At 37.5% G+C, this 13,309-nt stretch overlaps 1 protein-coding gene across 4 annotated transcripts in view; it reads right to left on the bottom strand.

Moving 5' to 3' along the window:
- Window positions 1-1,860: 1,860 nt before the first annotated feature.
- Window positions 1,861-13,309, bottom strand: part of LOC129357520 (MICOS complex subunit mic25-a-like) — a 53,558-nt gene continuing 42,109 nt past the window's right edge. For 2 of the 4 annotated variants that reach the window (XM_055026695.1, XM_055026690.1), the window contains one exon: window positions 1,861-2,158. In XM_055026695.1, coding sequence (XP_054882670.1) covers window positions 2,135-2,158 — 24 coding nt within the window. In that variant the 3' untranslated portion in view covers window positions 1,861-2,134. Of the gene's footprint in view, window positions 2,159-2,722; window positions 2,889-3,057; window positions 3,174-13,309 lie in introns of those variants that run through there. The other 2 variants (XR_008605503.1, XR_008605504.1) reach the window with 2 other exon arrangements.

The following is a 13,309-nucleotide window of genomic DNA, read 5'->3' on the forward strand; positions in this document are numbered from 1 at the left end:
ACTTGTGTGAACGCGCGTTCATATCACGGAACAAGCATGTTGGTGTGTTTCAAGCCCGTCGATATTCTGTGTGTAAGTGGATGATAACAAGCCTCCATCATTCCAAGGGTGCCCAACCATGTCCATATAGAAGTGGAAATGCATCTCGACTTGAGTTGTGATGTTCCTCACACTCACACACACGCACACGCACGCACGCACACACACACACACACCCACACACACTCCACAGTAGGGAGGAGTTAAGTGTGTAAGCACACAGCGCTGCTGCAGGTTGTAGCTCCATTTGCTGACCTTTAGGGTTATCGGGAAGATTCCTCCGCACCTCACTGCTGGCACAACCCCTGCTGTCACCATGGAAACACAGCTAGCAGGGACAATATGCGCTGCGTCCAGTGCATTGCCCATCTACAGATATTCATGCTCATGTATTTTCTACATTGTTGATAAAATCAGTTTGGCATCTCTCAGAGAAAAATTATCATTTTTGTTTAATGCACAAGTAAACAGATTATTTTTTTCCCCAAATTTGAGGAGAAATTGGTACATTTTATTAAGTTTCAGGATTTTAAAGAGTGACTAATGAAGGTCTGACTGGAGATTGTACTCCAGTATAATCGATTCTGCAGAAATACTTGAGTATTTTCAATTAATTAAAGATTAACAGGTATAGCCAATGTCTTCATAGTCTATTCAACAAAGCCACCCTGAAATAGTCAAAGTTGACATGTAGAAGTGTTTGAAAAGGACTACACTGATGTGAGAATAAATTATATTCACATCTAATTTGAGTTGTTTTGACTCACAGGCAATCCAGTGTAGAAGAACTTGTCCATGAATGGACACTAAACATCCAGCTGTTGGGAAATCCCTCTCCTCAGCAGGAATCCTGCCAGCATGTCTGCTACTGCGCAGTATCTAGGACTGACTGGATGACACTACAGGCTAAGGTACCAGCGAACTGGTACCAGTGAACTGGTTTCTTGTTAGCAATTAACCTACGTGTTGTAATTGCTGACTAATTTTTAGTCTGATTCTTCTTTCTTCCTCCAACTCGTCACTGTAGATTTTTAAATAAGAAGCCTTGGCTTTCCTTAAATAGCAGACTTTAAAGATAGCTGAGAGTCCACGTGGTTTTGTTTTGGTGTTACATTTGAAACTTGGCTAACAAACTGTAGCTCTGTGTACTTAAACACCAACATGCCGTGTTTGGGGGAAGAATTGGTCCCAATCCCATGCGAAGAGTCTTGGGTTGTTTCCGATATCTGATGCTAATGTCCTATCAGTGTATAAGAATAGAAATTAGATGAAAACATTTTTTTCTTCAGATTAGTACAAGAACAGTTCATTCAAAGTGCATGTAGCTCAGCTGCACCAAGTAAATCACCAAGTGTATTACAAAGTGTTGGAGTGATATAAAGCATCCCACAACTGGACCTCTGGAGCAGTGTCGACATGTTCTCTCGGTCCGGTGGTCCGACGGATGTGTCCGGGCGTGGCAGCTGTTTTTCATGCATTTTCCATTCGTATGAAACAGCAGCAGAGAATGTATTGCACTTAGAGAGAGGTGAAGACTCACACTGGCACACAAACACATTAATTCACTCTTCACCTGTCCCCCACTTCATTAATCCCTCATTTCCTTCACTCTTCTCTCCGTTCTTCTCACTTAATGAAACCACAAGTACGGCACAAAATCAGGCCTCCAGGCCCCCACAGCTGTCAGTGGGGTACGCATGACCCCATTTTCACTTGTGGAAGAATTATTAGTTTGCTGTGGCAGGAAACCGTCATCCGCCACCTCACGTCTCGCTCACGGGCACACACAAACAGCAGACACAAAGAAACACGACTCATCACCACCGGATTATGAGAATTTATTTTGGAACGAGCTCTGGCACAACTTGGCATTAAATCAACACGTATTAGATTCAGAGAAAGAAAACAAACAAAGAAAAAAAACAAAAAAGGGCATGTGAGAAATGGTGGTTAATACATATTGGTGGCTAAACAGATGTGTGGACAGATAAGTAAAGTTGATTTAGAAGAAGGAAAAAATAATGGACGGATTTGATATGATTTTTGTTTCTTCATTGCTTCACTGCACCCCTTGTTTCGGCTATTCTTGCATTTCTCAGCCATGATTTGTCACACCGCTCTGGAAAGAAAAGAAAAAAAACACAGGAGGAGAGGGAAGAGGAAGGGGGAGGGTGAACAAGAGGAGAAACTGTCAAAGTTTGAATTTGCATTACTGGAAGCAAAGGGGAAACTAACAGGAACCAGGATGCACCAGGAAAAATCCGGTCTCTCACACATAAACACAGAAACTCAGGCTCCACACGGCACAGTGCCAAAAAAGAAAAAAGAAAGGGCTGTATTAAATTTCTAACTGCTAGAACTTTCTGTCACAGCAGGAGGTTATCCTTTCCACTCTGGAGAAATGGATCATTAGACAGGAGCTTCTTTAAAGAGTAAGAAACTAACAGTAAGTAAAGGGGCTAAAAAAATACACTTATTTTTTATAACCTTTAACACAACCTTTACATTTCATAGCTATAGTGTTTTTTGTTTAAATGTGTAAATTAATCTCAAATTAAGGATGTATTTAGGTTAATACATTTTTGATGAACAAAACAGGGCAAAATAAATAAAAAAAACAATATGAATATCTAGAGGAGTTGCATTTTGGGTAAGTAACGAAATATGTCAGATTTTAAAACTGTTTTATTGATCAATTTAAAAATAGGTTTGGGTTAAAACTTCAGGCTATTGGGCCTTTCATTAAACTAAACAGAAAGAAAGATGGAAGGTTACGTCTTGCAGACAGTCTGTAATCTTGTGAACCGATGATATTGAGTCTGTGAGGTGTGTCCTTTTGTGTCTCTGGCCTGCAGCGAAAGCAACTGGTTTTAAACAACATTTTGAAAAACAGGCGGCTTTAAGAAGATATGGAAAAACATACTTAGGTTCTAATTCAGTGATTCACAAGCTGCAGGGAATGTCTGAGAAGTGGTTTATTGGTACAACAGCTTTCCACTTCATAAATTTTGGCCTGACCTGTTATTTCTGGGGTGAACAGCTGCACAGCTCCAACAGCATTAACACAATGGAAGGAAGCAAATGTAGCCTTTGGAGAAAGTTCACTTTCGTAACAGTAACTCTTCGTTGTCTCACTAGCAGAGATGGAAGACAGACAAAAGATTTCATCAAACTTTTGGATTGTTGTTTAATTGAGATTATGATAAAGGGGACAAAAACTGCCTTTACTAAAAGTCAACATGAACTATTAAGCTTCAAATTTATAGCAACATAAAGGTCAGTGCCTCAAAAGACAAACATTTCTCTGAAACCCAAACAGTTCTCAAATGGGCTGCTCCAACACACCGTTTACACTAATTATCTATTCTAATAGAGATTTTAAAACCTGTTGGTCCCATTAAACTACACATCTAACCTTTGTTTTGTCCAATAATTTGATTTTATCAATTTAATCTAAGTGCTTTCCTGACACTGATCAAAATGCCAATTTTTTTATTACCTGTCCAACCTAAACAATTACAAAGACTATGACTTACTGGGTTACCAACAATCAGGCTAATATCAATATTAACTTAATTTGACTTTTTTCTGTCAAATTTCTCTAACAGGCAGATTTTAATTTACTTTCTATGAAGGCTATAGATTTCTAAGTCAATATTAATATTTACAATTAATCATTCGATGGTATAGGAACTGCACTAGGCCTACTGTGGGCAACAAACTGATATTACTACTGCAAGTTAGTAAGATTATAAAACAGCCACTTTTGCTTTTGAGATTTTATTAAAATCCTTTTTTCTTTTTTGTTTTGAAAAGACCTCAGAATTAGAAAAGCATAAAAAATTAATATTGACGAATCCAAGTTGGACTGAATTATCCTTCACAGGTTACAGATTTTTTCACAGTTTAGTTTGTTGCCCTTCCATCCTTTGTTCTAATCATAAAAACAAACAAACCAAAAAAGATTTCTTAGTTTAACTCTCTCTTCCTGTTTTGTCTCAAACATTTTATGGCTCTCCTTTTCTCATGGGCTAAATGTATTATTACTCTCCCACTGTAAGTAGATATATATTATAGAGGTTTTGCCCTAAAATTACAATCATAAAAACCCTTGAATCCTCAGTAACTGATTCCCAGTGTTGCCACTGGGATCTCACAGAGGTTATGAATCATCGTTTGAGGTGTGCTGACATTGTGTTTAAAAGTAAATAAATAAAAAACAAATAAATATATTAATCTCAAGGATCAAAAGCAGTCAAAATATCTTAAAACCAGTTGTTGAGTTTATTTCCTTTCTACTTGGCTTACTGGAATTATTTATATACTTTAACAAGTGATAGATCAGAGTTGGGGAATTCTTAAGCCATAATAAGTCTATTAATGGATATGTTGAAATAAAAGTGAGAGCAAAGGCCTAAAGAAACCCATTGCTGTAAAATATAATTCCCTGTGCTTAGAAGACATCTTGGTTGTGCTAATATTGGATTCATACTTTCAATACCAGATGGTGTTGCTCATTCCAACAAAGTAATCCATGGACACACGGAATAATGTTGACGGTGAAGAGCTAAAGAAATTAACACTTGCCCAATTAAGTATATATGAAGGACTCCCATGGTTTAATAATTACTTGAGACTTTAATTTTGGAACAAAACTCTGAACAGACTGAATGAAGAGATTAAGAAAAGCAATGTTGTGGTTCCTTCCCTGTGACATACCAGCTTTTTAAAATGACACAAGAATATTAAGGGTTTGCATGTAGATGAAGAGCAACACTTACAGAATGGCTTTTTACTATGCAACACAGTGCAACTAAACTCCCCATGTGTCAATACATGAAGAAACACCCAGTTGGAGGAAGAGACACAGGGCAACACGGGGTTAGTGAAGCATTAGCTTGTGGCTGCTGGGTGGGCTAGTTGGCATGCTAACTGCCTCTGAGCCCGGCTGGCAGGCAGATACGCTGGCGGGTAGGTTAGCTGTTCACTTGCCAAGTGCATCCGAGGGCATCGCAGGCTGTGCCTTTGAATTGGAGATGAGTGGCAAATGTGACAAGGAGCTTTAGCTTTACTGCTCCACTCACGTCCCGAGACATAAAGGAGGACAGCATTAATGTGCCTGTGTGCGTAAACATCCACACTTTGTGTGAAGGTGGCTGCTAATGTGTTCAAGAGTTTATGCACAAAAAGCACAGTGCTTTTTGCTTAAATTATTATTCTTGTGTGTTTGGGTGGGTGGGTGTGTGGGGGGTTGTGGCAGGTGTGTGAGTATTGCATTACTTTCACATATTATGCCTAATGCATAGTGTATGAAGAAGCACCTGAATTTCAAATTGACCCCTGGCACCTCCCACAGTGCAGACAGCTCAATTTGGTGCCCCAGGTCCAAATTTGGACTGTTGCCATCCAAAGTTGGATAATAAAAGGACAGGGAAAGCTTTTTTTGTGTACAACACCTGAAGTGCTGGGGGCGGACAAACATTTCACCTCAAGGTCTGAGCTGAATTTTAGCTGCTGCTTAGGTACACCAAGTTACTGCATTAGTATTTTAATAAAAAATGCACTGCAGGAATATCTTAGACTATTTAAATCTTGAACACATCTCATTGTTGTCCAAATCAGAACGTTACTTCTTGGGTCCTTATTAAGTGTCAATACATACTCTACAAGACAAGAACAGGGAACTTTGTTCTCTTTCCCAGAGGTGCTCTGATTTGGGAGTTTTTGCAGCTCATTGTTAATGCATATTCTGGGCATAACATTTTTCTTGTTCTGTGTCCCGAAAATATAAAGTAAATGTGCTGCAGAGGAGTTCTGCACTTGAGTTCCTATGAGGTATGAAATGTCCTGGCAAGAAAAAAAAAACGTTGTTCTTGTAGTTCTGACAGAGGGAAGACAATGCACAGGATATATAGGCCTTAAGCATGGGTTTGTTACAAACATCAAGGCATTCAAAAAGTTTTAAAAAAGTGACTATTTCAAAACAGCTGAAAGTTTCTATCATACCAATCGCACAGCTTAAATACGTTCAATGAAAGGCCACAGAACATGCCCTTCATGACTATTTTGAGCAGAGAAATGTAAAACTCCCTTCACTACAACGTGTCGGCACATTTCACTAAAAATAAAAACAAATTAAACTGTTTGGAGCCATTTCTGGGTCGTAAAAAACATTAGATGTGATCACCACCCTTCACTCTTGTTTAGGTAACATGGACTTAAAAATACAGTTTTCAAGCTAAAATGGCAACTCTTAGACAGATGACACCAAGCGGCAATTAGACAGTCATAAGTGAAGAGATGCTGATATAAGAAATCTTTTTGCAATGGTTGACAGTCATATGATCAATATTTGGAATAGCTTTTATGGTGCTATACATTTTAGAATCTCTATCCCTGCTGATTATTTATTTTGCTTAGGTGCAAAATATTTTGATCCCATTGGGCTAAAAAAGCTAAAAATGCTATAAAGAACACACATTTATATCCCAAAAATATGTCCAAAAACACATACCAACACAGAGAAATGTGTTTTCTCTAACCTAACAGCTTCCATCCAATTAGCAAGCAGTTTGAAGTGTAGCTGGATGTTGTATTGGAGATAGATGTTGTGTTTGTAGGCCGCGGATCAGATCTAACTGTCAGCAGCATGAAAGCCACAGTCTACACCATGGACATGCTGGGAGTGTTTGCACTTCCACAGACATAAGCTAACGGTCTGCAAACATGGCAGAGACACTCACACAAATATCTGCTGCAAATATAAAGAAGCTCTGTTTCACAAACACACTGGTGTCCCTCACTTTTTTCCAGCGAAAAATAGAAATAATAGACCAGCAAAGAATCAATAAATGTCTTCTCTACTCAGTGCTAACAGCACTCAGCTCTGAACTCCTCTCAGGAGGGACAGAGACAGGTACAGGGACTGATCATAACTAAGGGCTGTAAATGCTTTATAAAAACAATTCAATTCAATTTACCTCTATACAATTCAATTCACATGTATTCATTTGGTGCAAATTCACAACAAACGTCATCTCGAGATCAAGCCACAAAAAGTACATTTGATTGAGTCGTTTAGACAGATTCGGTCAATTACATACATTCCAAACCTAGTCATCATCACAGAATTTAAGATTAGTTTCTTATTCAAATTGGTTGAAACGCTTGCCATCTAACGAAGTCCAGCTGATTGCAACGAGTCACTGACTTGCAGAATTCACTCCTCCTTGATGAACATGTAGGATGGTTGATTACAATAATTTGTTATTGTGGCAGAAAACCCGCACACTGAGCACCCATGTGGTGACACCTTAAAACAAAACTCCCCTTTAAACAAAAAATAAAATAAAATAAGATTCCTCCAGCAGAACCTGGCCCAATGTGAGCAGCCATCTGCCACAACTGACTGGGGCTTTGAGAAGACAAAATATATACACACACATACCCAAAAGAAACGCAGAAATGTCTTTTCTATGTTAAGAGAAAACAGAGAACTAATGGCAGAAGAACAACTTTTAAAGTCTATAGGATAAATAAAAACGTATGCAGTTAGTCCTAGCAGAAGCTCAGGCAGGAGAAAGACACATTAAAGAGGAGGGGCTAAATGTACTGTCTTTAGGAAAGAACATTAAGTCATTGGCAGCAGTAGCTCAACTGATACAGTCTTCCAGGAAGGTGCAACACCTAAAAATAACATCAGTCCAGCTGTTGTTTCAATCTAGAGGAAAAGAACTTAGAGAAAGTAAAGGTAAAGGCTTAAATAACAGGAAATAATTCAAGCGTAGAGAGAGCAGTATGACAATGTAGCAGTTATGAAATGAGTTTGTAGGTATTCCTCAGAAAATGGCATGTTAGTATGCAAAATCCAGCCAATTTGCGCAACTATTAGCCATAGTTTATTTTATGTTTCAAATATTTCACAGCCTTGCAATTGATGTCACCTTGGTGGGACAAAAAAAGCTCTGAACAGTGTAAGTCAGAGTGCTCTGATTTTGTACAATCTGCCCGTTTCATTTAAAACAAATAATCACAATATTAGAATTCATCTTTAAAAAGCGGTCAAGTGAACATTAATTTAATGCAGCACATGTAATTATCCAAGTTTTTTTTATTGTGCCCATGATTGTTACTGTTAGAGATAACAGTTTTAATGGCAGAGTAAAGGAACATAGCAATTCTCATTTGCCCAAGCTTACCTGAACACATTCCACCTAAGCAAACGAGTTTAGGGGGGGATGTGGATTCTGGTAAGACGCATACCACCCAGAGGTTGGCAAGAAGGAATTCCTCACATGTTGGAGATCTCAATCAGTAAAAAAAGAGCAGGAGGGATCAGGTATATGGCAAGATGCTGATGGAGCGGTGTGAGAATTCAACAGACAGAACAACTATTGGGAGGCAGAAGGAAAGGGACATGAGAGAGAACAGCTAATCTTTATGAAGCCTGTGCCATCATGCGGTGGTCGCCTTGGAGATGATGGATGTGAAGCAGAAGAGGAATGGGTGGAAGTAAAGAGCAACTCATAAACAGACAGAAATATGTGAGCGAGCAAATGTGCATAAGTTTATTAAAATAACACGCAGAGGGGTGTGAAAATGTTTTTGTAGTAATCAATGGGGAGCTATAATGAGTGAAGGGAAGCATGCTAGTATTATAAAAATATTAATAACAGGAATATTATAGTCCACACAATGTAGTCTGCGTGTGGAGGAGAAGGCTGCTGAATAAATAAGAGTGGCTGTTTTATCAGATCAGAGAACGCAGGAAAGTCCAAAGCTCACAGTGGGCCTCACCACCTGCTACTATTGATAGCTTTACACAACCACACATTTATTTTATTTCCTTTCTTCTTTTATGCAACTTATAAACAATTTTTGTTCTCTGCTTTTAACTCTTTATTGCTCTGAAAACTGCTTTTTTTAAAAATTATTTTCCTTTTATATGGACGTTCGTTGTTCTGGCACTAAGCATGCCTCATTGATTAAATTTTCTCTTCAGAAACTACAAATGACAAAAAGGAAAACAATTGCCTACTAGAGTTTTACTGGAAAATACAAAATATTAAATTGAAATACGAGTTGTTTTTCTTTTACATGGTAAAACAAATGTACAAATGCAAAATTACACTTTGTTTCCTCATATTTACTGAAATGATAATCAATTACAAAGAGAAATTAAAAATGTTCACGTAATTTATTTTCCCAAAATTGTGCTTTAATAAATAGAAATTGACAACATATCAACAAAATTGCTTTGTTCACACAGTGTCAAATTAAATTGTGAATGAGACAGATTCATGAATGTTTTGGTAATTGGATGTTCTCATCTGAAACAAGTATTGAAAAAAAACCAAGTGGTTTTAAATATTAAAGAATAATGAGAAATGTTTTTGGGTGTTCAAAAATGGATAAGTAGAAATTTTTCTTTTGTTTCACTTTATTACCATGTTGACAGAAATGAAAACATGTAAACACTGGCTAGAGAAAGGAAAATTGCTGCTTTTAAGACTGTCAGTTAGCCGACTGTCATGTGAAGAATCTATGACCTATAACGCATTAGTACAAATAGATGAGAAAAGTTAACTTAAATTACAAAAAAAAAGTCTTTTAAAATTACTAAACAAAATAAATAAATAACACCTCCTTTTGGTAAAGAACATCTTAGGACATCTTATTCCAGCAGGCTCAGATTACACATAACTGTATCACATCAGGTTGATATGGTTAGAAAGTCATTATTCAGGATGTTGAAGAAGGTTTACCCCAAAGGCTAGATCTTGATCTCACTGATATGCTGTGGGTGACATAAAGTGGACTGTACATGCAAGAAACCCATCAAACATCTAACAGCTGAAAGTGAAAAGCAGCCAAACATTGAGAGGCAACGTTTGGCTGCTTCGGTCGTTGTCAGAGGCTGATGAATGGCTATGGGAAGAGTAGTGAAGCTGTTTTAGCCAAAAGGCCAAACAATTGCTACTAAGGTGTAGTAGCAATTGTTTTCCAGCACTTTCTAGCTGGAAAATATGCACTTTCCAGCTAGAAAGTGCATATTTTGTTGTGCCTTTAATTCACTTCAAAGAAGTGAATATTTATTGTGGTGTCTTAAAATTGTTAAGTAATTGTATAACTGCTAGGAGATCGGGGGTGGAGGGAGTTTGTCCCACATTTACACCTAAACCAAAATATAGATTTTTATTAGTTTGGACAAAGATAAGAATTAAAAAAAGAAAAAGTCAAATCTTTTATCACATATGAGCCTGATGTTTAACACTTATCTCTACCATATGTGAGTGATGCAGCAGAGCATGTACTTAGGTAGCTCATGTTGAGGTACAAAAGATATCAGAATGCAGAAAAATTTACCAATTTTATTATAATGATTATTGTTATTATTATTATTATTTTTTAATATATTTGGCACTAGTGACCTTTATTCATCACTAGCTGAAGTAGGAAGTAGGGTAGAGAAAGAATGGGAATGTCCAGGGACGGGAATGGAAGTCAGGACAGCTGCGTCGAGGACTGAGGCCTCAGCTCATGGTGAACCTGCTCTACCACTGAGTTGTGTGAGACACCAAAAATGACAGCTTCTCATTTCTCTTTGAGAAGCTTTTGTTATTCAAAATGTCAGAAAAGCTTTGAATTTCTGCTAACTGATGTTTCAACATAAAAAAAATATATATATATTTCATTCATCATTCCTCATTTTAAAACAGATATATAACTTACTTTGCTTATTTAAATATTCATTTCTGGGGAGAAATCCATTTATAAAGCACAAACCGTTCTACCATAACCCATCCCTCCCAGTCGCAGAATATCTTTCTATTCATCATGTGCATATTCCCTGATATCGTCCAACGACTCTCTATTTTCCTCTTACAGTTTTCCATCAATGCTCACATTAAAAGCTTCCAAGAGCTTCCCTCCCTTTAGTTTTCCTTTCTTTCATCAGGCTCCATCCATTCCTCTGCTTTCATTCCAGCTACAAAGACTCATTCCTCATTTTTTCCTTTTCCAAAAGAATTGCCATAATTTCTACATCTCCAATTAATTATCTTTTCTTTCTTTTTTTTCTTACCTGGAGAAAACATTAACATGTTTAAACAGATTTGGCTGTAATTTGTTGTGGAGGAAAGATATGTTTTCAAGTACTTACACTCTTAAGTGGTTTTCGGCAGTAAATGGACTAAACCTTTCGTTAGAGATGCAATGTCACTTGAGACTTACTTAAGATCCTACCAGCAACACACTGTTGTTGGGACAAAAAAAAAAGTTCATTCGAGTTAAATGTGGCTGCTAGAGAAAATGTCAACTGAAACGTTTGAAAGTAGGCAGAATGGTACCTCACAAATACTCAGGATGCACACATACTGACACACACAAACTCACACCACGTGGCACAACTAATGGAGGTGAGAATAAGAGGGAAAAAAAGAGAACTGCAGCTCAAACACAGCAGGATCTATCCACAAACCCACGCAGTCCAAACCAGTGTGTTCCTTTCCCCGCCACCCACAGACACTAGCTGCTTGAACAGACACTGGCAGCATTTCTTTAAATTATTTGCTTCCAGAAACAAAACCTCTGACAGTATCTCAAAAAGAGATTTGATCAAAGACCTTTCACTAAGAATGAAGTCCACAGTACCAACATTAATGATCATAACTAAACTTAATAGAGTTGCCTTTCTTGAACTATAAACCTTCTCGATATTGTTGCTTTCTTTTAAAGCTGCAGCACTTTTATAAAAGAAGGCTCAAGTTAAAGGTCAATTTTAAATTGAAATGAAACGATAAGCATTTTGCATATGATTTCCAGTTTTTAGGTTTTTGCTTTGATCTGAGGTTTCCCAATGTTATTCAGTTACAATTTATGTTCAAGAACCAGGATGAGAGCAGGATTGTGAAAATGTGTTCTTGTCTTCCTGCTTTGAGTGGTCATTAAAAGGTGGGGGGCAAGGGAGAGCATTACGTATTTTCCAGGCACATAACATTTTATAGCTCAATCAAGCAACTAAGTTACCTTCAGTCTTTATAAAAATGGTGCATATATATAAAAAAAAAGACTTTATATCATAGCTATGTCTGACAACTTGAAATTGGACTCTTTCCCTAGAAACCTCCTACAGAGTGAACAAACACTCTTTCTTTAGTATGTCGTCATAACAGTGCTTCTCCAAACCATCCAGAGGATTTCTCAAATATACAAGACAGTCAAAAGAACACACCAGTTTGATGAATGAATAACATTGTAACATGATGAGAAGCTCAAAAAAGTCCATTTCTAAAAGCGGGGGTAGTGTCACATTGTTTGTGAGATTATTTGCTGTGAAACAAGATTGTAAAACTAAAAAAAAATATTATAAATCTGACTTTTTGACTCTTTCTGGAGAATTACCCTACTTCATCTGGCCACTGTAATTCGACAAGCATCTTTAGTCAGATTTATTCAGATTAGCTGCAACAAAGACCGCTATTGGAGATCCTTCTTACCATAGCCATTAGCATTTACAGTATGTCCTTGGACAAAACTTTAACAGTTCAAGTTTAGACATTTCCAAATACAGCATGGGTTAAAGAGATCAAAGATCAGAGCAAAATGACATAGAAACTTTGCTGTACTCTGTTCGGGCTTTCTGTTATTTACTTATTTCTCTCTTGCGCTTTGCCTTAGCTAACATATTACACCTTTTGTGCTCTCTCTGACTTCATTTCGAAGCAAAGTTAGCACTGAAAGCAGCTAACTTTGAATTCTCCTACCTCAGTGACAACATGTACACCAAAGCAACGAGTTAACATTTTGTGCAATCACTGATTAGATCTTTTAAAAAAGGACTTTAGAGACTTCGACAGAACAGTTTTAGATAGTTGTGATTTACTGGACAGCAAAAATATTCAGACTGTTCTGATTTCAAATAGATACTTCAGTTAAAAGCCAAAGTGGAAAGTGGAACAACATTTTATTTTGGTCTAAATGTGTATATGTATTTGTGCATAATCACCCACAAATGCTGTTACTATGATCAGCACACCTCTGTAATCAAGCCTGAAACTGAGTGGCACTTCACTTGATCTCTCAGGAGCAAGCACAAAAACAAATACATCTGGCAGGAATCCCACAGGTTCAGATAGGTCAAGTACTGTGAGAGGGCTGGTGCTGTAAAAGTGTTTTTCTTTGAAATAGTTAGCCTCTGCTCATGGTATGAAGTAGGACAGCGATGTACACGGCCTGCACAGCAGTCTTAAAACATTGTAGAGTGGAACAA

The sequence above is a fragment of the Poeciliopsis prolifica genome, unplaced genomic scaffold (assembly GCF_027474105.1).
Source record: "Poeciliopsis prolifica strain line A6 unplaced genomic scaffold, Auburn_PproV2 SCAFFOLD003, whole genome shotgun sequence".
In the NCBI taxonomy this organism is placed as follows: domain Eukaryota; kingdom Metazoa; phylum Chordata; class Actinopteri; order Cyprinodontiformes; family Poeciliidae; genus Poeciliopsis; species Poeciliopsis prolifica.